Source organism: Eucalyptus grandis, chromosome 6, assembly GCF_016545825.1.
Source record: "Eucalyptus grandis isolate ANBG69807.140 chromosome 6, ASM1654582v1, whole genome shotgun sequence".
Classification (NCBI taxonomy): Eukaryota; Viridiplantae; Streptophyta; class Magnoliopsida; order Myrtales; family Myrtaceae; genus Eucalyptus; species Eucalyptus grandis.
In genome coordinates this window covers 49,478,143-49,499,177 of record NC_052617.1, presented here as the reverse complement: position 1 = coordinate 49,499,177, position 21,035 = coordinate 49,478,143, and the positions used below count along the sequence as shown (strand labels likewise).

Below are 21,035 nucleotides of genomic sequence, written 5' to 3'. Positions count from 1 at the left end.
TAATTTTTTTCAAAAATGCAATTAAGGCCTAAAATTTATCAAATTAATGTAATCAAATCCTAAAAGTTATCAAGTCGGTACAATTAAACCCTAAAATTTGTTAGCATTTTCAGTTTATTATGTTGGACGGGATTAATGGAATGAATTAATTATACCAACTCGATAATTTTAGAATCTTATTACATTTTTTGAAAATTTTAAGATTTAATTGTAACTTTATGGCAAATTTTCGGACTTGATTTCAATGAAATTGTACTTTCAACATAAGTTTTAGACCTTTATTGTGCAAGAGATGACCTCATCATAGAAGCCTCCTCGTATAGCCTTGTGTCACTTTTGTACCGTCCGTAATGTCTCTCTTTCTGCTTATTATGTGCAGCTGAGTTTTATGAGATCGATGCGCACGTGTCGGGTTTGAGCAGGAGCTCATAAAAATGCTTGCATGCCTAGCAGTTCGTCTCAACCAGCAGGGCTTAACGAGTTGACCGATCCTGCAATGCTGCCCTGCCCAGTTCATGGAACTCCTTCTCGAAACTTGAGCTTCGCGGCCATTCAGAATTTCAGACTGCTTGAATTGTTTTATAGTGAGCTCCCCAGCGCAATGAAGTTACAAAGTTAGTTTCTTGAAGCTTCAGGGGAAGTGATGGACTTGAGCAGCAGTCTCGTGGGGGCTCTGCGCCATTGCCGGCGCTTTCGAGCTCTCAAACCCGGAAGATCCGTTCACGCTCTGGTGATCAGGCTTGGGCTTTCGGGTGACGTGTATTTCGCCAACAATCTGATCTCCATGTACGTGGGTTCTAACGAACTGGGCGATGCGCATAAGCTGTTTGATGGTATGCCCTACAAGAATCTGGTCACCTGGGGGACTATGGTTTCCACCTATGCTAATGCGGGAGAGCCTGAGGTTGCTCTCGGATTGTACCACCGAATGTTGGAGTCCGGATCAGAGACGCCCAATGAGTTCGTGTACTCTGCAGTTGTTAAAGCTTGCGGTCTCTTGGGTGATCTTGATTTGGGTAGAAGGCTCCACAGCAGGATTTCCGCAGCTAAACTGGAGTCTGACACTGTTTTGATGAACTCCCTTATCAACATGTACGTCAGGTGCGGGAGTGTGAGTGATGCCAGGAGGGTTTTTGGAGAAATATCGCAGAAGACATCGGTTTCATGGAATACTATGATCTTCGGGTACTGTGAAGAAGGTTTAATGGACGAGGCATTGAGTTTGTTTCATCAGATGCCGGGCCGGAATGTTGTCTCTTGGAACAGCATCGTTGCTGGTTTTGCAGATCAGGGAAGCCCGCAGGCACTGGATTATGTTCATATGATGCACCACCAAGGTTTAGAGCTTGATGGTTTCACATTCTCCTGTGCCCTCAAAACTTGTGGTTCTCTCGGTTTGCTAGCTTTTGGGCAACAAGCTCATAATTACTTGATTAAGTCGGGCCTGGAATCTAGTTGTTACTCTGCATCAGCGCTAGTTGATATGTATTCTCAATGTGATGAACTAGGTGATGCACTCAGAGTGTTTGACGAGTGCATGAGATTCAGATTTTCAGATCATGAGATTTTGGCCCTTTATAATTCCATACTTTCTGGATATGTTGCCTGTGGACACAACAGGGCTGCTCTCAAACTTCTCTTGGAAATTTACTGGTCAGGGGTGCGCATGAATTCTTACACCTTCAGCAGTGGTTTGAAGGCCTGCTTCAACTTGCTTAACTTGGGACTTACGCTTCAATTACATGCTTTAGTTGTTGCCAGTGGATATGAATTGGACTATATTGTTGGAAGCATTCTTGTAGATTTATATGCAAAGCAAGGAAATATTCAGATTGCACTGAGATTGTTTGACCTACTTCCACAGAGAGATATTTTGGCATGGTCCGGCTTGATTGCGGGGTGTGCAAAAATGGGGTACGACTTGTTTGCTCTCTCATTGTTTAGGGAAATGATGGCTTCAGGTGTGTATGTGGATGAGTTTGTAATTTCATGTATTATAAAAATCTGTTCAAGTTTAGCATCTATCAGAAATGGCAAACAGGTGCATGCTTTGAGTGTCAAGAGTGGGTATGAACTAGAGGAGGTTACTGTTACGTCTCTAATCGATATGTATTCAAAATGTGGCGACATTGAGGAGGGCTTAAAATTATTTGGCAGCACTTTGATAAAGGGCACTGTTTGTTGGACGGCAATTATTATGGGTTGTGCACAAAATGGACGAGCAATGGAGGCAATTAAGTTGTTCTATGAGATGTTACAAACAGGGCAAAAGCCCAATGAAGTTACCTTCTTGGCTGTTCTTGCAGCCTGTAGACATGCCGGTCTGATTGAAGAGGCAAAAACAGTATTCAGTTCCATGGGAAGTGAACATGGACTGGTACCTCATTGTGAGCATTACTACTGCATGGTCGATCTTCTTGGTCAATTTGGTCATTTTGAAGAGGCAGAAAAGTTAATTTCCAGCATGCCATTTAAACCTGATAAAACCATATGGTGCTCGTTGCTGGAGGCTTGTGCAAGTCACGGTAAAACTGAACTAGTTGATGGCATTGCAGAGAACCTCCTTGCAATCTCTCCGGAAGACCCTTCAATATATGTGATGCTGTCGAATGTCTATGCAACACTGGGTATGTGGGCAAACCTGACCAAAGTGCGAAAATCTGCTAAGAAACTGGGGACCAAAGAAGCTGGAAAAAGCTGGGTGGAGATTTCAACCTAGAAGTCTTGATTTCCAGCATGCGTAACAGAGCTTTGAATTTATGCAAAAATGACTTTCAGGGTTCAAAATACTAGATAGCTCCTTCTGCAGTGAATTGAGCGATCAAATAGAAGGAAGATGCAGATGCTTCCTATAGTACCAGAAAAGCTAGTAGAAACTCTACCAGGATATGCCTCTTGGCATTATCTTAAAATGTTTCTACGTCACTTTAGAGGTACCCAAACTTCCCTCTTCTTTCTAATTGAGATTTATGAGTGTCACCCTCTGTGATTAATTCATCTAAGATGCTTATAGAGAAGTGAAGAAGACATGTCATATTGGCCTATGCCTCAATAGGCACACAAATATGCTATTCACCACATTGAGTTTGTAAGGAGTCAAGGACTTGATATCTGAGAAGCACAATCTGGCAGGTGCTGCTTTGCAGCTACATTATGCACCAAATTCAGAGGTAAATTGAAATTCCTAATTTCTCCTTTTTGGTGTCCTAAAACAGAGTCATTGTGGTGTGGCTACAGTGTCTCCTTTATGTTTGAAGGTTTGTTTGCAAATGAAGAAACCTGACTTGATAATCAGCAACAGAGCTCTTTAAGATGGCGGAAGCCAATGTCCTAGGGACTCTTCATTAACAAAACAGAAAACGATTTTATTTTCATTTTCATAGTGGATGTATTTTTTTAACATGTAGCCTTACAGTTTGTATATTCCGAACTAGAAAGTGGAAGCAATGTTGAAAAGAAATGGGAAAAATTGCAAGGCTATTTCTCTTCAACAGTCCGCGTGCACATACAAAAATGGCACTTATTGTTATAATGTGTCAGTGCACATATAGATGTAATTACATGCATGCACTAAGACCATTCAAATTAATCATTTGAAGAAAGACAACTTTGGACGAGAGAGTAAATCTAGATTGATTTTGCAAGTCCTCAAGAAGATAGTGAATTAGAAAAGGACTTGCAATCAGTTGCAATTTTGGTTGTCACTAATTGATGGTTCTCACTCTCAAAAAAATTGTGTCCTTCATTTAATTACAATAGACATTTTAAGTTTCAGATAAAGCAGATTGGTTTTGCAAGTCCTTAAGAAGATAGTGAATGAGAAAAGGACTTGCAATCAGTTGCAATTTTGGTTGTCATTAATTGATGGTTCTCATTCTCAATAAAATTGTGTCCTTCATTTAATTACAATAGACATTTTAAGTTTCGGATAAAGCAGAAATGTTTCTGTGTGCATCAGCATCTGCATGGTTTCAAATTTAAATTACAGCACCTCGTTTTTGAACTCTTTTTTACAAGGCATGGATGTCTTATTGGCATATCACGTGATTTCTTCGAGATTGAAACTTCCTTGAACGTTATCCTTTCTTATGTCCAGAAAGTCAGAGATGGGCACCGAATGCCTGTTCAGGACCACTTCGACTGTGGCTCATATTCAGTTAGGCTCAGGGTCGTACATCAGCTGATGGATATGGTTCTTAGACAACACTCACGCGTCTAGACCAACATGATTCTATCGTAAATCTTTCCTGAAACACCAGTGCTGGCATTCGCTAGATCATTCTAAGTAGAGGAATTTCTGTCTTGCAGAAGCTTGTGGCCTGCAAGCCTTTTTCCTTTGTAGCTGTCCATGGAATTCATGCTAGTCTCATCCAACCCTGGTGTAAACATATTCTAGAGCCAACCTCTCTTCCTTCAGAGGGAAATGTAAATATGCACCAAACAACCACAGATGATGCGGGAACAAAGAAAAGCCTCCCATTTTGGGGTGGTTCTATTGTGGTTTATCCCTGTGTCTGTGGCGCTGTGAATGACATCAAGGCCTTTAAATCCGTCGGTAGTTGCCACACCAGAGAAGCCTATATTTAGATAGGACAAGGTTGTCCTTGCAAATTTTCAACCTAAGGTGTTGGTATCCAGGTTCTGGACTTGTTAACATCACATTAATAAGTCTTGGTGGCCGTTTTTTTTTTTTTTTTTTTTTTGGTCGGATGGTGGCTGTGTTCGCATGTTTCCTTCTGTACGTGGCAGGAAATGAAAGCCTGGTGAAATTTAATTATGCCTTGGAAGTAGCTTGGCTTTTTAATGGCTTAACTGCGGCATGCTTGATTTGGGAGTGATTGTCAATTCACTGTGCTGACCCAAAACCATGCTTGATTGTGTCATTATAGATTCATAGCATGACGTAGAGGAACTAAAGTCGATCGAGACTAAATTTTTCGCCCAGATATGACATCACTGTTTCTGGTTAGCTGAATCTCCAAGACACAACGCAAAAGAATCCATTTTGGGCATTCGCTCTGTTATTCCAGTGCATGTCACGAGTAATCTCAGCTTTCTCCTAAAATGTAGTGCAGATCACATGATCAGAGGGCTTCGACAATTAACAGTACAAGTTCTTCATGGAGTGCAGCGCAGCAAATTGATGCTTGTTCCGAGCTATAGTTACATCCTTTCTTGGTATTTTTAATTTATCTTTATTCATCTTTGCTTAGGATTATCAAAAGTAGTATACAAGACAAACCGGTCTGGCACATTTAAGAAATGTACGAAGATCACATGTTTTACATATAGGGCACGGCCTATTCTACCACATGACTAGGACTTCTTGATCTCAATGAAAGTCAATGAGCACCGTGTTCATCCCGTCTTATGTTTGCTTTATTATAGTTCACCTTACTCATTTACCCATTGATTGGCAGAACATGAACGGTCCCCTTCGTCTTTCTTCAATTATAGTTATGGTCCCACGATTGCTCCCGCTAGAAGACAAATAAGCCCGACCTCACAACTTGTGGATGAAACACAGGAACATGGGGTCTGATCCATTGCTTTCTACCAGGTCTGTTGTCATGCTTTTGTTAGTTGGCTTTGTTGGAGTCCCTTCTGCCATGCCAATGTTCTTTTGCTTTCGTTCCCCAATCATTTCACCAATCCCACCTCTCCTTCCCTATTGCGGGCTGAGCCTGCGCAAGTATGAGCTTCTTTTTCAGTTTTCTCGAGCAAGGCAATGTTTTTTGCCTCCTTTTTACTCTTTCTTTCCTAAGTTGGAAACAATAATTTAGTACCGAAGGCCAGAGAAATGTTTCCTAGTGGCCCCTCCGCTCCACTTTTGGCGCCAAAGTTTGCTCTTGATGTGTGTCTGTGAGAGAGGGAGAGAGAAATAGGGATTTGACTTGCTTATTGTTAATGTCAGTATTTTGAATTCATTGATTAACTTAGCTCTATTCCGCACTTTCCGCAGTAACAGTGCATTTGATCAGTGCGCATACAAGATTTCCAAGAGAGATAAAAAAAATATATGCTTAACTAGTGCATCACAGTATCGATTCTCGAGGTCTTCTGGTATATATATATATATATATATATACACAAATTATCAGGGTCAATTCAATTTTAGAAATTGTAAGAGTCAATTGATGTAAAGGCCGTACACCGATATGGGTACATGGCCTTTCTTAATCTGATATAATCAGTAGGTGTAGAAGATACTATCTAGACACAATATCTCAAGATGAGTGCCAGGGTTTTGGTTTTCCAAGCCACAACGTGCACTGATTTCTCTATTAGAGCACTCATTAATTGAGCCCATCCTCCCTTGCTTAAAAATCTTGTCGAGGTTCAAGAAAGTGAACATCATGAGATAATGAGTACAAAATAAGAGTCAAGAAGATGGCGGAACTGCACATCACAAAACAAGAAGGCCATGCGCGACTGTCTATGCCGGAAAAAAGAGACAACTATCATGGAACAAAAACAGGACCAGAAGCTGGTCTGGCACAACCTAAAAAGTTAGATTGAATTTGTAGTTTCTTCTCAGCACCATCGTCAAGTTTGAAGTTCCTTCACCTCGTGCGGGAGAATTGGCTGCTTTTCAAGCTTGGGTTAATATTTTGATCTTAAATGTAAAATAAATGGGAACCGATTATCCCTTTAAACCAACGAGAAACAGAATATTGTTTGGAATTTGAGAGGCAAAATTTGATCAAGAATAGGACTAAATAAGAGACTCGATGGTCGAATTAGACTTTCTGAGGTAAATAAGAAAAACTTTCCATTACTTTTCCCTTCTTTGTCTGGAAACTCTACTATGCCTGGCTATCATTGGCACTTCATTCCATCTTTCTTTGAACCTCCGCTATTGACTACCTCGTCATTTGGCACCATTTTGTTTCTCATGGTTGCCCTGTTTCGCCTAAGTGAAGCTGCACTTCTCGAATTTTTTTTGGACAAGCGTACTCCGTGAGGATCGAATCGATTGATTTTTGTCGCAAAAGCATTACTAATGCTTTCAGAGACCTTTCAAATTTTTCCTTCATGATGCAAGTAGCCTGTCAAAATTAAATCTCACAGAAAAGAAGCCCCCAACAGCAGCACGAAAAGATTTTCACCGAGCAGTTTACGCATTGGAAAGGTGCAGTTAATCTTTCCTCAACATGATATTGCAGATAGAAAAACTGAAAAACAAATCAGAAAAACATGATAAAGAAAAGGAAGTGAAAAAAAACTGGAAGAGAAAGCAAGAAGAAACTATTAGTACCCCTATAGATTACGACAAAGCAAGGCAAAATAGCTCTAGGATTGAACACATACAACTCATCCAAATTGGAGTACAACCCACAAGCCCCAGCCGCAGAGTCATACTCCTCCATGCTTCCTTCCATGTTCTTCTTCACCCTCCCTGCAATCACCCTGCACACCAGCATGGCTCTCGTCTCATCATCCTCTGTTTTCATCACCAAGCTCGCATTGTCGTGGGCTCTTCCACTTGTTGCAGTGGTCAAGATCCCCTCCTCGCCGACCTTGAACCCGTTCCTGATTATGTTGCACACGTTGCACTGCGGTATCGAGTTGCAGAGATTGGAGGAGCCGTCGAGGCCCAGCGAGCAAGAGAACATGGTGCAGTGGAACCGAAGGAGCTCGTTCCCATCAGCTATGCAACGGGGGTTCTTCTTGGTGGCTTTGGCCTTGATGGAGTCCCTGTACTCTTCGAACTTGGAGATGGTCTTTTGGGTGTTGTGGACTTTGAGGATCCTGTCTATCTTGCAAACGGGTGTTTGTTTCTTTAACCAGCTGGATTGGAATATGATCTCCACAATGTTCTTGCTCGTGTCCTCTGGACCCAGTTCGGACACTACATAATAAGAAAAACAAAAAGATTCAAACGACGTTGGTTGAGTTAGTTGATGAGATATGCCATAACTAGAACAGAGGTAGGCGACTGCCTAAACTGAAAGCAAGTTACAAGGACCAGTTCTGGTTTTTGGAGAAAGGAGAGACAAAAATTTTCTGCATTCCCAGAAAACTTGATTAGATCACTAATCTCAGTGTGGAGTAAAGTTAAATTCTTTATAACGACAAGAAACAACTATGATGCGCTCTCTACAAGCTTGTTACTGCTAAATATCTTAAATTACGATGTCGCGGTGATCCTTCATCGAGTCGCACATTGTGAAGAAGACTCTTCACACCGTACTTTTTAAGATTCTAATGGAAACGGAGTCCATTCAGACTCACGCGACAGCCGTGTCTTTTCAGTTGGTAGGAACTGCGCCCTCGAATGTCCCTCCCTCGAACACAATGATGGGATGACCACTTTCCAAAGCAAAAATGAGAAACGAATTGAACAGGACTGTATACTTATGGGACTCGTGCATAGGGTTACCTGCATGTCTAACAGCAAGATGAAGCTCCAGATTGTCGGGTTTCATGAATATTTCGCCACAGTCGGGGCAAGAACAGATGGTGGATCTCAGAGAAGGGTCTCTGGTGAAACCCAGAACCGGATCGACCACCATTCGACACTCGTAGCAGCCAGAAAATCTCCTGAACGGCATTCCCCTGAGAGACCCTCCAAAGGAGGAACCATTGGAAGACACCGAGAGCGACGATGAAGTAGCAGAAGGCACGACCCCATTGAGTTCTTGCAGAGGGACTTTCATGGATCTGCTCGAACTCGAGCTATGGTTAGTGTTATTACTAGAACCGCTAAACGAACCCATTGAAGACCTTCTCTTATGGGCTTCAGGGGTGACCACTTCTGATGGTTTCTGCATGACCTTTGTGTTGCTGCAGAGTGAACCTGAGCACTTCATTTTCTTGCACTTTCTGCTGCTTTCTTCAACAACTGCTACCTGTTCTTGTTGCTGCTTCTGCTTCTGGTTTTGCTGCTTCTGCTGCTTCTGCTGCTTATTATCCGGCTCAAGCGGTTGCTGTTCCGGTGTTTGGAGATGCTTGAAGCTCAAGAAACTCCTCACTACTGTCCATGAGGATGATTTTTCTGGCTTCTGGAGATCTTTGCTCTCTGTCTTGTGTGTTTCTTGGGGTTTTCTTGAGATTCTGGGCTTGGCCATTGGAGCAGAAATAAATGCGGCGCTATAGCTTGAGGTACAGAAAAGAAGGAAAAATTAGTGGATCGTTTCCGCTGAGCTTGAGGATTTGTTTCGCATGGAACTAGGTTTCAGATTGGGTTCTAGAGAGACTGAGTGAAGCGAGGCCAGTGATGGGAGTAACGAGAGAAGCTGCTTTTTGTAGAGGTGACAAAAATAATTGGGCCTCATGGGGTCCTACGCAAACTTAGGAGTTTGGAATCATAAATTGTATATTTTACAAAACCCCAAAAAGACCCCAAAAAAGAAAAAACAAAAACAAAGTTGAACACTAACAACTAGGTTGTATATAGAGCATTTATTACGGTTGGTTCTTTTAAGGTCCTTTAAGCGTTTCATTGTGTACACAAAAGTCTGTTTTTCATGAGTCGGTTTTGGGTTTAGGCTTTTGCCTCCCGTCCACGAACAAATAAAGCAGTAGAATTTCACCATCACAGAAAGGGATAAGAGTGACTGATCAGGCATTAAAATTTTCGTTATGAAATAACAATATGCGGATAACTTATCTATGGTTTATGGGACAAAAGATAAATAAGGGAGCCAAGACTTTTTATTTTCACAGGGCTGATTATGATTGTAAGAGCAGATTTAGTAGAGTGAAGAAATATTCATTTTACAGAAGAGTTCTAATGCACGTGCACATCCATTATAATGGCTCATTCAAATGTAAAATTTTGAAAAGAGCATGTATTTATTATGTTCCAAAAGAACGATTCTCATGCGAACCTAAACCGATTTAGCATAATCAATATTAGCAATATTGCTGCCAACGCAAGTTTTATGTATGTTGCTGTGTTAGTAATGACAAATGGTCATGAAGATTTTCATACATGATCACACACATTCTTTGTTGGTCCCAATGATTCGAAACAACATGATGTGTTGAATGATGCATGGCCAAACGACATGAACTTTTGTATACTTTCTCAAATACTTTGTATGCCTAATACTCTCACATCACTTGTCTGAAATGGGACTCCATTCTTTTAATAAAAAGATCAGGGCCTGACTGAATTAAACAATCTCCCTGCACTGCATTCCAGGGGCCCAGAAGGAAAAAATAAGCGTAAAGAAAGAGCAAAGATGGGTCGTGTTCTTGGTGAAAACGACCTGTAATTAAAGCTAGGGTTTCATTGGGTTGAGTGTGGGAAATTAACAGGAAGATGCTCGCTGATTATTCCCTCTTCACGTAAAAAGGCTGCTTGGGTCATTCCTTTTGCCTCTGGCTCTGAAACAATAAGCTTTTATTCACTTTTTGCAAGAAAGCAAAGTCATCCCCATCACCCCATGTTTTTAGATATGAAGCCACTGTCCCGACAGTTAGCATTTTGAAAACCTTAAATTTCACTGTGCAACGTCTCTTAACGATGCCGTGATCTGGAAAAAAGCTTTAATCATATGAATCTATCCAGTAACTATGTTTTGGTCATTCTGAAACATTACGGCACTGTGATTATTATGATGAAGAGGAGTAATATGCAATGTCTGTCGAGCGTGAAAAAGTATTTCAAGTATTGTTCATAAAAATATACCTAGTGGATATGATATGATCAATAGCCGACTCAAAGATTATCTAGGGGCAAGAGAATGGATGATGCCACGTTATTAAGAATGGATAAGTGGCAACAAAAAATAATTTGTAAACATGGTTAGTTTATTTGAGCACATGGCCTAATGATGGAGTCTTCTGGTCATGCTTATGCACGACACTCGTAGTCGTAGCATGCTTCGGCTTGTTCGTGCTCTTCCTTTCCATGAATCGTTTCTTGGGAAATTGAGAGTAATGAGCACGGTGGCTTCTTTATTCGAACTTTTTAGTGGAGTTTTCAAGAGCTACCCAGTTCCTTAAAGTTTATTTACGCCGTTGGGATTACCTCAAGTTATTTTATGTACTTGTTTTGGACCTTCTCTCTCATTTTGATATTTGACATTCGCCTGTAATAATTTTACAAAACATCACTCTTATTCTTTTGATTTTATGTATAAATTGATTAATCTTTTGTCAGTTTTTTTTTTTACCTATCTCGGCACGTTTGTGACACCATGGGTCATGCATCCTTGCTAGTTCTCATAATTTAATAAGTACAAACATATTCATGGGGATTAAAGGAAATAAATTGACTATCCATATGGTGTGAATACATATATTTGTATTTCGAAGTTTCTTAGGGTACAAAAGTGAGAAAGTCACTCAAAAAAGAAAAGATTCGTCATGTACTCTTTAGAATAAGATAAATAATATCTATGTTATTTAAGGAAATTAAATCGTAAGCACCTTTTCTATGTTTGAGAGGACTGTGGTGAACATTATGATTGGAGTAACTATTACGAAAAGAATTCCAACGGTTAGATGATTTGCTAGGATTTTCTTAAGTACAGGTTTGCTTTAAGATAGAATGTTGTCTATCATAGACTGTACATGTTTAAACGAGATCATTAAATACGAGTTAAAGAAAAGTTTAGGAGTTTTCATCTGATGTTGACAATTGAATGTGTCGTTCGAAGAACAAAAAAAATGTGAAATTGGCCCATTTAACAAGTGACAAAGGGCCAAAATATATATCGAAATAAGTAAAGATATATTTGTAACTAATAGTATGGCCGAATAAAAATTTCCATAAGGAAAAAAATAGAGACCCATTCCAACTAAAATTGTAAATTAAAAAAGAGGTCCAAAAGAAATAAAATCAAACTGGATTCATACTTATGTTGAAGAAATCAAAATGTAGAGAAATGGTATCCATTATAAAAATGAGTGGAGTCGTGTTACCGATTAAGTATAATTTAATTGAATATGCGGACTACCTGCACGTGGACAGAAAGACCCTATGAAGCTTGATTCGATTTTCAAAGTATTAATTGTGCACAACAACATAAAGACAATCAATGCATTGAAAAATGAAAAGGATTGTTTAATAAAAACCAATGCCTGTGGAGCACTCATTAACAAACTCCAAATAAATGTCGCAAATAATCTAATGAATTTGTAATTCAAATCAGTTATAGTTGTTTAAATACTCAACTCTTACCAAATAAAGAAGTTTTTGGCCTTTTCTTTTTTTGGTCGAATAATGTTTGGCCACATTTCAAGGGGTGTTTTATTATAGTATTTGCCAATTCGGTTAGCCATGAGGATTTCGCAACATGATAATACGTTTTAAAATTTTGTCAATGGGTGCCCCCATGAACATAAAAATGTTTCAAAAATTTAATGAGATTGTATGAGACTATATCAACCTAAAAATAAAAGGCCGTCTACACATTTTTCCCTAATTTTCATTAAACGATGTGAAAACATGTTTTTAAACGCAATTACATGATATGTACGTAAGAGTAAAAGTAGGAAGGCGATAAGGCTTTCTTTCATGCCAGCGTAGGTTGATTTTAATAGTCAACAATGGTTTCACTGAGCTTAGAGAATTTGTGAGTAGCAATTGAGGGAGGAAAGAGGCACGTAGTTCGGGGCACTCTTAAATTATTGAAAGATGTCATAAGATTCTGCAAGCGATTTTAGGCAACTTAAATATCAAGAAAAAGCTCTTGACGTGTATTCATACCCTGAGATTTTTTATTTTTTCATTTTTTTTATGTATGACGTGCACATGCCATGCCTAGTAGTGTACAGAATTTTTAAAAAATATTTTTATGCTTGAGCCATGGATTTGGTTGCCCATAATGTTGGTAAGTCCAAGGATGGTTGGTTCTAGCGTTTGACATTCGGTTAGCCATGGATTTTGAAATTAGATGAAAACAAAAATTTAATCGCAGTTCATTGGGCACCCAAAAGGATCCCATCAAGATTTCGAACTTTCTTTTTTCGTTTTGTTTTTTCCTCTCTTTTGAATGACTGCAAAGCAATAGCTTGCAACCGTGTATACAAGTATGTAAATACCTCTTCATGTCTCCTTTCTTCGTTAGTCACTCTAATAACTCACATGCATATTTGGTGGGACTAATTGCATATCTCATTCATTTCCATCGTCCACAAAAATGTTTAAATGTTAGTCATTATCAATAATAAAAATATTTTTCATTAACTAATTATTTTAAGTAAAGAAAGTGGTTATTTTTAAGAAAATATTTTGAATCATTTGTTTTTCATAAAGCAAATAGGGCCTAAATCATCTTATTATTTTCTAAAAACTCTAATTTGAAACCCACAAGTTTTCAAATCTCCAAACCTCTTCATTTTCGTTGAAATTTTTCCACCCTTTCTCGCGGACCAAATGCACCCAGTAGCTTCTTTGTCAAAGTTTATTCGTACTCGACATCAATGCGCAATATCAAATGATTCGTAGAGATGATCATTCCTTCAAGGCACGACATGTGTTTGTGTCCTAGCGGATTGATTAAAATCGCGCTAGTGGGCTTCGAATAATCTTGTCTTGTGTTATCATCATGATTTGCAAAAATGCAGTCCGTGACAAGACGTGGATCATCGGTCCATTGCGCGAGAGGCCCATAACGACATTGTCCGGCCCACCAGAAAAAGAAGAGCCTGGCCCATTTTGTACCCCCACTAATGGATCAAAAGGGCCCCTAATCTTTTATCAGGCCGTCTAAAGCAGGGGGGCAAAAAGAAATCCTCCATTAATGGAGCGCCAAAATAGCCTCAATTCAAAAATCGCCTCGGCTCGCTCGCCGACTCGCCGACTCGCTGACTCGCTTCGTCTCCCCCGACGCGGAGCTCCGGATCGACTCCTGATGCCGCACTGAGTCAGGTTGGAGCCCCGGCCGCGCCCGACTCAGTCGTTCCTCGCCGCCTATTGCCGTGTCATCGCCCTTCTTCGGTTTTAGGGGTAAAAGCAATGCCGTTGGGTCTCCGCCATGGACGGGGAGGCTAACCTTCCGGTCCGGCCGAGCAACCCGATCCGGAGCACCGGCCCGACGTCCTCGTCTTCCTCGTCTTCCTCGTCGGCGTGCTTGTCCGGCTCTTCCCCGCCGGGCTTGCTCCGGCATGTCCAGGCCGCCTTCAAGCGCCACCGTCCGCTCGGTAACTGTTCTCTCCTCGTTTCACGCCCGTCTCTTTTGACGCGATCGGTTTGGACGGTTGAGTTTGAGTTGATTAGGGTTTCGTAATCGGCGAGCGAGCTTGGTGTTGCTATTGATGGAAGTGTAGGAAGTCGGGCCTTTTCGGCGGAGCTCCTGAGCTGGCGAGTGTCGTGCAGTCAGTTTCTGATTCTAGTTAGGTTAAAAGCTCGGGATAAGTCGATAATTCACTTGGGACTTCTCGGTTGATAATCAAGTGCGCTGCATTTTGGAGTTTACAGTTTAGTTTGTTGTCAGACTTGTTGGTTTATGTTGAATCTTCCTTACTTTTGGGTGTATTGAGCCTTGAATTGATCCTCCAGTTCTGATGACTCATCATTCCCAGTCACCAATCTGCAGGGCATTGCATCCCAAATTTAAAGAATTAACTGATTCGCATTAATTATCACACCTTACTAGAAAATGTTCTGCCCCCTCCCTTTGTTTAAGTGAAGCACTGAAAGTTTAGCAATTTGATCAAGGAGTAGAAGACTTCGAGCTATGTTAGGTTATGCTCGTCAACAATTTTTCCTACATATTTTTTCAGTACTGTTATGTTAAGTCTATAATTCAGGAACTTAATTTCCCAAGATGACTTGTTAAGGAGATGAAATTTTTGACATTCTGAGTATCTAGATGTTCGATTGAGTTCACCAATAGAGTGATCTGTACTTTCACAATCAAGCTGCTTCCCATCTAATCTTTTACATACCTCAACTCAGACTCTCCCTTGGAACATAATATATTCTGCATTTGGATTGATTGCGATACGTTAGGATGATAGTATAGGATTTTCATTTTCTGACTCTATTTGTGTAAGTGAAAATTAATTGAATGTCTTCTGTCATCTTGGAATGTGCTAGAGGTCCTTCATTTTTTTTATTCATTTTTAGAATTTTACTTCTGCTTCCATGTTGCAAAAGATTTCATCTTTCTTCTGTCTGGTTAGGTTGGAACATATTCTTGTCTTCATCTCATATTCTTTGAAAATCATAGGAGCGATGCAGTCGAATGATATGAGGCCCCGGCGCACACTGGCTCCTTCACGAGAAGCTTCACGTAATGTGGATTCAACGGCTGTTCGTACAGTAGATCCCAAGAGGTCACAAGATGCAGTTTCATTTGGTAAAGTTCACACATTAAGAGAATCTGTTCTGCAGACAAAAAACATTGACTCTGTCATGAAAGAAACCCAAGATGATGCGACAATCACACCCCCTTCCTTCTCAGGCACCATTGCCAAGTCTTTTAATGACAGTTTGAACCCATTTGATGAACGAATACATCAACCAACGTCTCTCATTGATTATAAGGAGAAGGATCCTATGCCTCTGACCCATGTAGAACCTCAAGTAGACCGTTTGAAGAAAGTCCAATTTTCTGTAGGAGAAAATGTTGCTTCCCAAGGTAACATGTTAATTATGTTTTATTCATAGATTTTTCCATAAACTATCTTGTGTCACACATTTCACGATGAGTTTCTACACAGCAACTCTAATTATATAATGTGAAAATCAGTTTGAGATTTTCCTCGCATTTGTCAATATCTTTGGCAATAGATATAGCAATTCCTTTCAATATGCAGGGGGCGATGCTAAAGTGGCCGCTGAATTGGGGAATTCATCATCTCATATTAGTCCACTTGCATCGACAGAAATGGAGTGGAATGCAAGCAATCACTTGGATGCGTCAACTGTTATCAATCAAGAGCTGAAGCATCAGAATCATCAAAACACAGACTCTGGTAGCAATTTAAGATCTGATGTTGGAATTCCTCCTCCACTAGCAAGGAGAACAGCAGTTGTTCAGGATCAGTTACACCATTTCAGAAATTTTCTAAGTCAACCTACGACTCTATCTTCAGTTGTTGGTCCATCTTGTGCCACCACAACTTCAGTAAATTCAACCTCTGCACCCATGCTGAGTTCGACAACCTACAGCGCATGTCGTAATCTAGAGGAGGAATCTCAAGTGGCAGTAGAAGCTCCTGGAGACGCTAATTCCAATCCTGAATCCAAAGCTCAGAAGAATACATATCGTTCTTTTGGAAATACCGGTGGCATGGTAGGTGACCAGGCACCTATTACAGCTCAAGCTTCTAGCTCCTGCATGGACGGCCCCACAGAGGACAGCAAACATGATTTGTCCAAAGTGGAACTGGTCGAGGTTGAGAAGGACAGCGGCTTTAGACATGATGTTTCCTCTGCTAAGGATAAGTTAGTCCAAGCAAAGGGATCTACTAGTGCTGTCAATAATATGCAATATGGGGTGCCTTTGTCCAAAGATTCATCTCTGGATGCAAAACAAGAGTCTTCTCAACCGGGAAAACAAGAGAAGGCAATAAGTGGAAGAGGTGCATCGGTCCCTCGTAAGCGGAACTATGATCCTGACCTCTTCTTCAAAGTTAATGGCAAGCTGTATCAGAGGCTGGGAAAAATAGGTAGCGGAGGAAGCAGTGAGGTCCACAAGGTTATTTCCTCAGATTGTACAATCTACGCACTGAAAAAAATTAAGCTTAAAGGTAGAGATTATGCTACTGCCTATGGATTTTGTCAGGAAATTGAGTATCTAAACAAATTGAAAGGAAAGAACAACATTATACAGCTGATAGATTTTGAGGTAATCTCACTTTGACATCCTCTTTCTTGCTCTGTTCTAGCATGATTTCTTCATCCCTTCCACATCTCAATTGCTTAGAACAGTTCAGAATAGTAAACTTTCATATGCCATGGTCATCAGAATGCCAAACTTAGGTATTCAAAGTGTTGAGGCCGGTGCATTCAGGCCCCATAGGGTCATAGGAAGATAGCATTGGGAGTATAATGTTGGAAGTTCTAAATTCTGTGAAGTGTTATAGCCTGCTTTTGAGGAAACAAATTGTTAACTTTATCCTCTTGCCCTCGCCCATCTCCTCTTAGTCTTAGCCATAGCTTTGAATTTTCCTTCGGAGGTGGAAAGTTGAGGAGTTTGATGTTTGACGGTGATGTGTTCTTTCCCAGCAGTATGTCGTCCCAATAAATGCGTTCACATTGCTTGAAGACTATCCTTATCACAGCTAGTAGGTTATTGAGTGAACCATTTATTGGCTCCATATTTCCTTAGCATTATATAATCTGATCAATATTAGGGATCGGCACTGTAAATGGCATATGCCAGTCCAGTTGAAAATAATAATTTCATTATCTGCCGGTGTATTATGACATTTTCTAGGTAGTAGATACTTTGTATCTCATGTTCTTTCCGTGTGAGTTCTTCACAATTCTTTGGCAACTAGGTTCTGGAAACAAAAGGAGTATGTGTTTTTAGCTTCTAAAAGGAACTTAGACTTTCTGATTTTGAATGTGTTGGATGTTGTTTCCCGTTATTTTCTAATAGATGTCATTCTTCCTGCCTAATTCTGTTATTTTGCTTTCATATTTTGTCTTGTCTGTTAATTAAGACATGGCTGATTCGGTTGCTTATAATTAGGTGACAGATAAAACCTTGCTTCGTGAAGTCATGAGTGGCTCCATGAACAATAAAGATGGGAGAGTCAAGGATGATGGCAATATATACATGGTACTTGAATATGGCGAGATTGATTTGGCTCACATGCTGTCCCAAAAGTGGAAGGAATTGGATAACTCAGACCAAACCATAGATGAGAACTGGCTTCGTTTCTATTGGCAGGTACTCAAGTCACTTTGTAATGATTATAATTCTTTAGGTTTTCCTTTGCGAAATAAACTTTGAAACAAACTGCCCATTATTATTTCCTCACTATAATCACATAAAGTGGCTCTTTATTTAGTATACTGACGTCCATGGAAATTAACATACTGCCTCAAGATTTATCCCATTTCTGACAATCGTTTGACATACTGCCTCAAGATTTGCAACCACTACTGCATCTTCTTTTCAGATATTACCTTTATGATGGAAATTAACATTTTCTTTTTGGCAATTCTATGTGCTCTTGGTTATTTCGAATGCTTTAGCTTATGTTATTTATTACATTTGTGTCGCTTACATTCATCTTACGATCCCACTTCATGCTTGATGATGAATGAATCTGCAATAATAGAGAGATTATGAACGGTTCTTGTGTATACTTTTCTTTCTTTTTCCTTCCTTTGCTGGTGCTATTGATTATGCCATTTGGTTTGAAGGAAAAGTGATATTGTTTCTTTGGACATTCGGTTTAGCAAATCCTGCAAGCTGTCAATACCATTCATGAGGAGCGGATTGTGCATTCTGACTTGAAGCCAGCTAATTTCCTTCTCGTGAAAGGTTCATTGAAGCTAATTGATTTTGGTATTGCAAAAGCGATAATGAGTGACACGACGAATATCCAACGAGACTCTCAGGTTATTATTTTAGTTCGCTGCTCTTTCATTTCAATCCAACTTCTGAGCTACATCAAATCACATGTATTTCGTTACTGTAGGTAGGTACACTGAGCTATATGTCTCCTGAGGCATTTATGTGCAATGAAAATGATGCAAATGGAAATGTCATCAAATGCGGTCGACCTTCAGATATATGGTCCCTTGGCTGTATCCTGTATCAAATGGTGTATGGGAGAACCCCTTTCTCAGAGTACAAGACATTCTGGTCCAAGTTCAAAGTTATAACTGATCCAAATCATGAAATTGTGTATGGACCGGTTAGTAATCCATGGCTCCTTGACCTAATGAAGAATTGCCTTGCATGGGACCGGAATGAGCGGTGGAGGATTCCACAGCTGCTCAAACATCCTTTTCTCGTTCCTCCAGTACCACCTCAGATATCTTCTCATCAAAACCACAGCTACAAACTGCTTCAACTTATTGCTGGAGCTTGTACAGATGACAAGGATGCGTCAGCTTTATGCTCTCAGCTAAGGCAACTGCTTGAGGACCCCATAGCACTCTTGGATTCTCAGTCATCAACATCTCAGAGCCAACAATGTATGTTGCTCTCCCAAATGTCAAAAATTTGTTTTCAGCTACAGGAACATTTAGCTATATCCGAAAGATAGATGCGGCTGTAACGTAGAGGCAAAGCTGTTACTCATCCTGTTCCAAAGTTGTGGGTTGCGAGTTCTGTTGAGTGTGATGAGAATGCAATTCCCCACCTATTTTTTTTTTCCAGTCAATTTGTAAATTATGAGATTGTTCTTCGTGGCAATGATAGCTTTGGCGGCATTAAAGCTGCTCGTTTCACGGTTTTGAATTGGGATTGTCAGATAGTCTCCTGGCTCTTGAAAGTTGGGCACATGCTCATGTGAATCAGAGGATTACTTAGCTTTATTTCAGGTTTGACCAAGCTCAATTTGCATTCGTTCAGCAAATTGCTTCCATGGTCTAAGAGTTGGAGTTAGGTTGGAGTTGAACAGCAAATTATGCGCAACCTCAGTGATGATGAGTTCTTTTCCACTGGTTTTTGTCATCGTCCAGAAATTATGTTCATGGATTTCAGAGATTATGCTTGGCATGAGATCTAACATATGTAATATGTATAATAAAGTTTGAAAAGATTTCGTTCTTGAGTTTGTTTTCAGTTCAGGTGAAATGAGGTGGACTTGGATAATGTTATGGCCAAGCACCTCAGACGCGCATAGCATAGCGTGTGTATCATCTATTGTTAACTTAAAGAGAGTTAAGAATGCAGTCCCCTGGCAGCTTTGACATTGATTAACTGTAAACATAGGGCAATTGCGCTGATATCCAGCTGATTTTAAAGAATTCTTGCTGTCTGGTTTTTTTCTTTTTCTTTTTTCTTGTGCTCCTGATTGTTCGACTCTTAGATCATGGTAGGCAAACAGTTCCGTGGCAAATCATCTCGCTAACAGCACCAAACAAAAGGAACATGACTCTACATAACTGAGCTAAGCATGACTTGACAGGGTCTCTTTGTCCTGCAGGTAATAGGCCCCAAAAGATCTCTTGAGTTACTTAAAACGGTCAAGGAGGGGCAAAAGCCAACCTCATGAAGGACCCCTGAGCACTGAGCACCACCCACCAGAGCCTACTGTTAATGTACCTGTCAAGAAATGGTTCGGGCCTTAATCCGTGTTGCGCCTGTCGATCTTTGGTTCTAAAGGTCAGCCCACGAACATACCATTTCCTCTTTCCCACCTGGCCCGAGGATTAAAATCCAGACTCCCCGTCATTTTGGGTCCAATTTCCTATTGCTTGGGAACTTCCCTAGTTCATGCCAGTACGACGTCTCCCCTAGGCCCATGGACCGTTGCGTTCCGGTTACGCTCCTTGTGCGCGGGGGACGGAAAGACTTTTCGCGATCTTGTCAATTGAAATTTAAAGAAAGAATGATGCAACAAAATCCGATAATTTCTAGACATTTATATTAAGATAATCAAAGAAAGAGTTAACCATAATACATCCTGTAGATAACGGTACATGTAAATAGCCGAAACGCTAATAAAACTAAGACTATATTGAGAGGCACATCCTAGATAATTAAAGGAATAATTAATCTTTAGCTCTTCATCGCCAACAGTTATAAAAACTTAAATTGACTAGCAAGGTAAGTACGTGGTTTGATATTTAATATTCTAGCATCATGCGGATCATATATTCAAGTCGCCCGTCTAACGTACATAATAGATGTCGATCACTTTGCACATGAAATATTAATTTGAACAACCAATTTGAACTTATCTAGTAAATCACAATCGCAAACTATCGTCCCTACACATGTGAACAGAATTTTAATATTTGTTCTCATAAACTCTTAGTTATTACGATATTATGAGTCATTCAAAGTCGTTAGAGGAAAATCTTTATATGCAATCTTTTGTGTGACGCACGAGATGAAAACTACCCAATGTTTTATTAAGAAAAAGATAAGATTCACGTGATTTCGTTTACCTAATCGGAAATCTCTAGGCTTAAGCTTAACTAACAACTAACAAGTAAC

General features: G+C 40.1%; 3 protein-coding genes across 8 annotated transcripts; 2 read left to right on the top strand and 1 right to left on the bottom strand.

Moving 5' to 3' along the window:
• The first annotated feature begins 357 nt into the window (after positions 1-357).
• Positions 358-5,311, top strand: LOC104450476 (pentatricopeptide repeat-containing protein At4g08210). 4 transcript variants are annotated; one of them, XM_039315022.1, is made up of 3 exons: positions 358-2,933; positions 3,014-3,170; positions 4,890-5,311. In XM_039315022.1, the coding sequence occupies exon 1, from the start codon at positions 644-646 to the stop codon at positions 2,717-2,719; it is 2,076 nt and encodes a 691-aa protein (XP_039170956.1). In that variant the 5' UTR covers positions 358-643; the 3' UTR covers positions 2,720-2,933; positions 3,014-3,170; positions 4,890-5,311. The 4 variants fall into 4 exon arrangements, with proteins under 4 accessions (XP_039170956.1, XP_039170957.1, XP_010063351.2 ...); XM_039315023.1 differs by lacking the exon at positions 4,890-5,311 and adding an exon at positions 4,309-4,804; XM_010065049.3 differs by lacking the exon at positions 4,890-5,311 and adding an exon at positions 4,097-4,804.
• A 1,791-nt stretch (positions 5,312-7,102) lies between these two features.
• Positions 7,103-9,260, bottom strand: LOC104450474. The gene is made up of 2 exons (XM_010065048.3): positions 8,384-9,260; positions 7,103-7,852 (listed from the first exon to the last, which is right to left on the bottom strand). The coding sequence occupies exons 1-2, from the start codon at positions 9,069-9,071 to the stop codon at positions 7,188-7,190; spliced, it is 1,353 nt and encodes a 450-aa protein (XP_010063350.2). The 5' UTR covers positions 9,072-9,260; the 3' UTR covers positions 7,103-7,187.
• A 4,480-nt stretch (positions 9,261-13,740) lies between these two features.
• On the top strand, positions 13,741-19,405 carry LOC120286360 (serine/threonine-protein kinase MPS1-like). Of its 3 annotated transcripts, XM_039314886.1 has the most exons (7): positions 13,741-14,100; positions 15,132-15,260; positions 15,366-15,542; positions 15,721-16,754; positions 17,604-17,804; positions 18,320-18,481; positions 18,562-19,405. In XM_039314886.1, exons 1-7 carry the CDS (start codon positions 13,935-13,937, stop codon positions 19,132-19,134), a joined length of 2,442 nt encoding a protein of 813 aa, XP_039170820.1. In that variant the 5' UTR covers positions 13,741-13,934; the 3' UTR covers positions 19,135-19,405. The 3 variants fall into 3 exon arrangements, with proteins under 3 accessions (XP_039170820.1, XP_039170819.1, XP_039170818.1); XM_039314885.1 differs by having other exon boundaries at positions 15,132-15,542; positions 15,790-16,754; XM_039314884.1 differs by having other exon boundaries at positions 15,132-15,542.
• The last annotated feature ends 1,630 nt before the right edge of the window (positions 19,406-21,035 follow it).

Bases quoted from the DNA above. Each gene is read 5' to 3' on its own strand.
- LOC104450476 (XM_039315022.1), top strand. From the start codon at position 644: ATGGACTTGAGCAGCAGTCTCGTGGGGGCTCTGCGCCATTGCCGGCGC.
- LOC104450474 (XM_010065048.3), bottom strand. From the start codon at position 9,071: ATGGCCAAGCCCAGAATCTCAAGAAAACCCCAAGAAACACACAAGACA. The intron at 7,853-8,383 runs GTAACCCTATGC...CTTATTATGTAG, and splicing joins TCTTGCTGTTAGACATGCAG to TGTCCGAACTGGGTCCAGAG.
- LOC120286360 (XM_039314884.1), top strand. From the start codon at position 13,935: ATGGACGGGGAGGCTAACCTTCCGGTCCGGCCGAGCAACCCGATCCGG. The intron at 14,101-15,131 runs GTAACTGTTCTC...TGAAAATCATAG, and splicing joins CAAGCGCCACCGTCCGCTCG to GAGCGATGCAGTCGAATGAT. The intron at 16,755-17,603 runs GTAATCTCACTT...GCTTATAATTAG, and splicing joins TACAGCTGATAGATTTTGAG to GTGACAGATAAAACCTTGCT.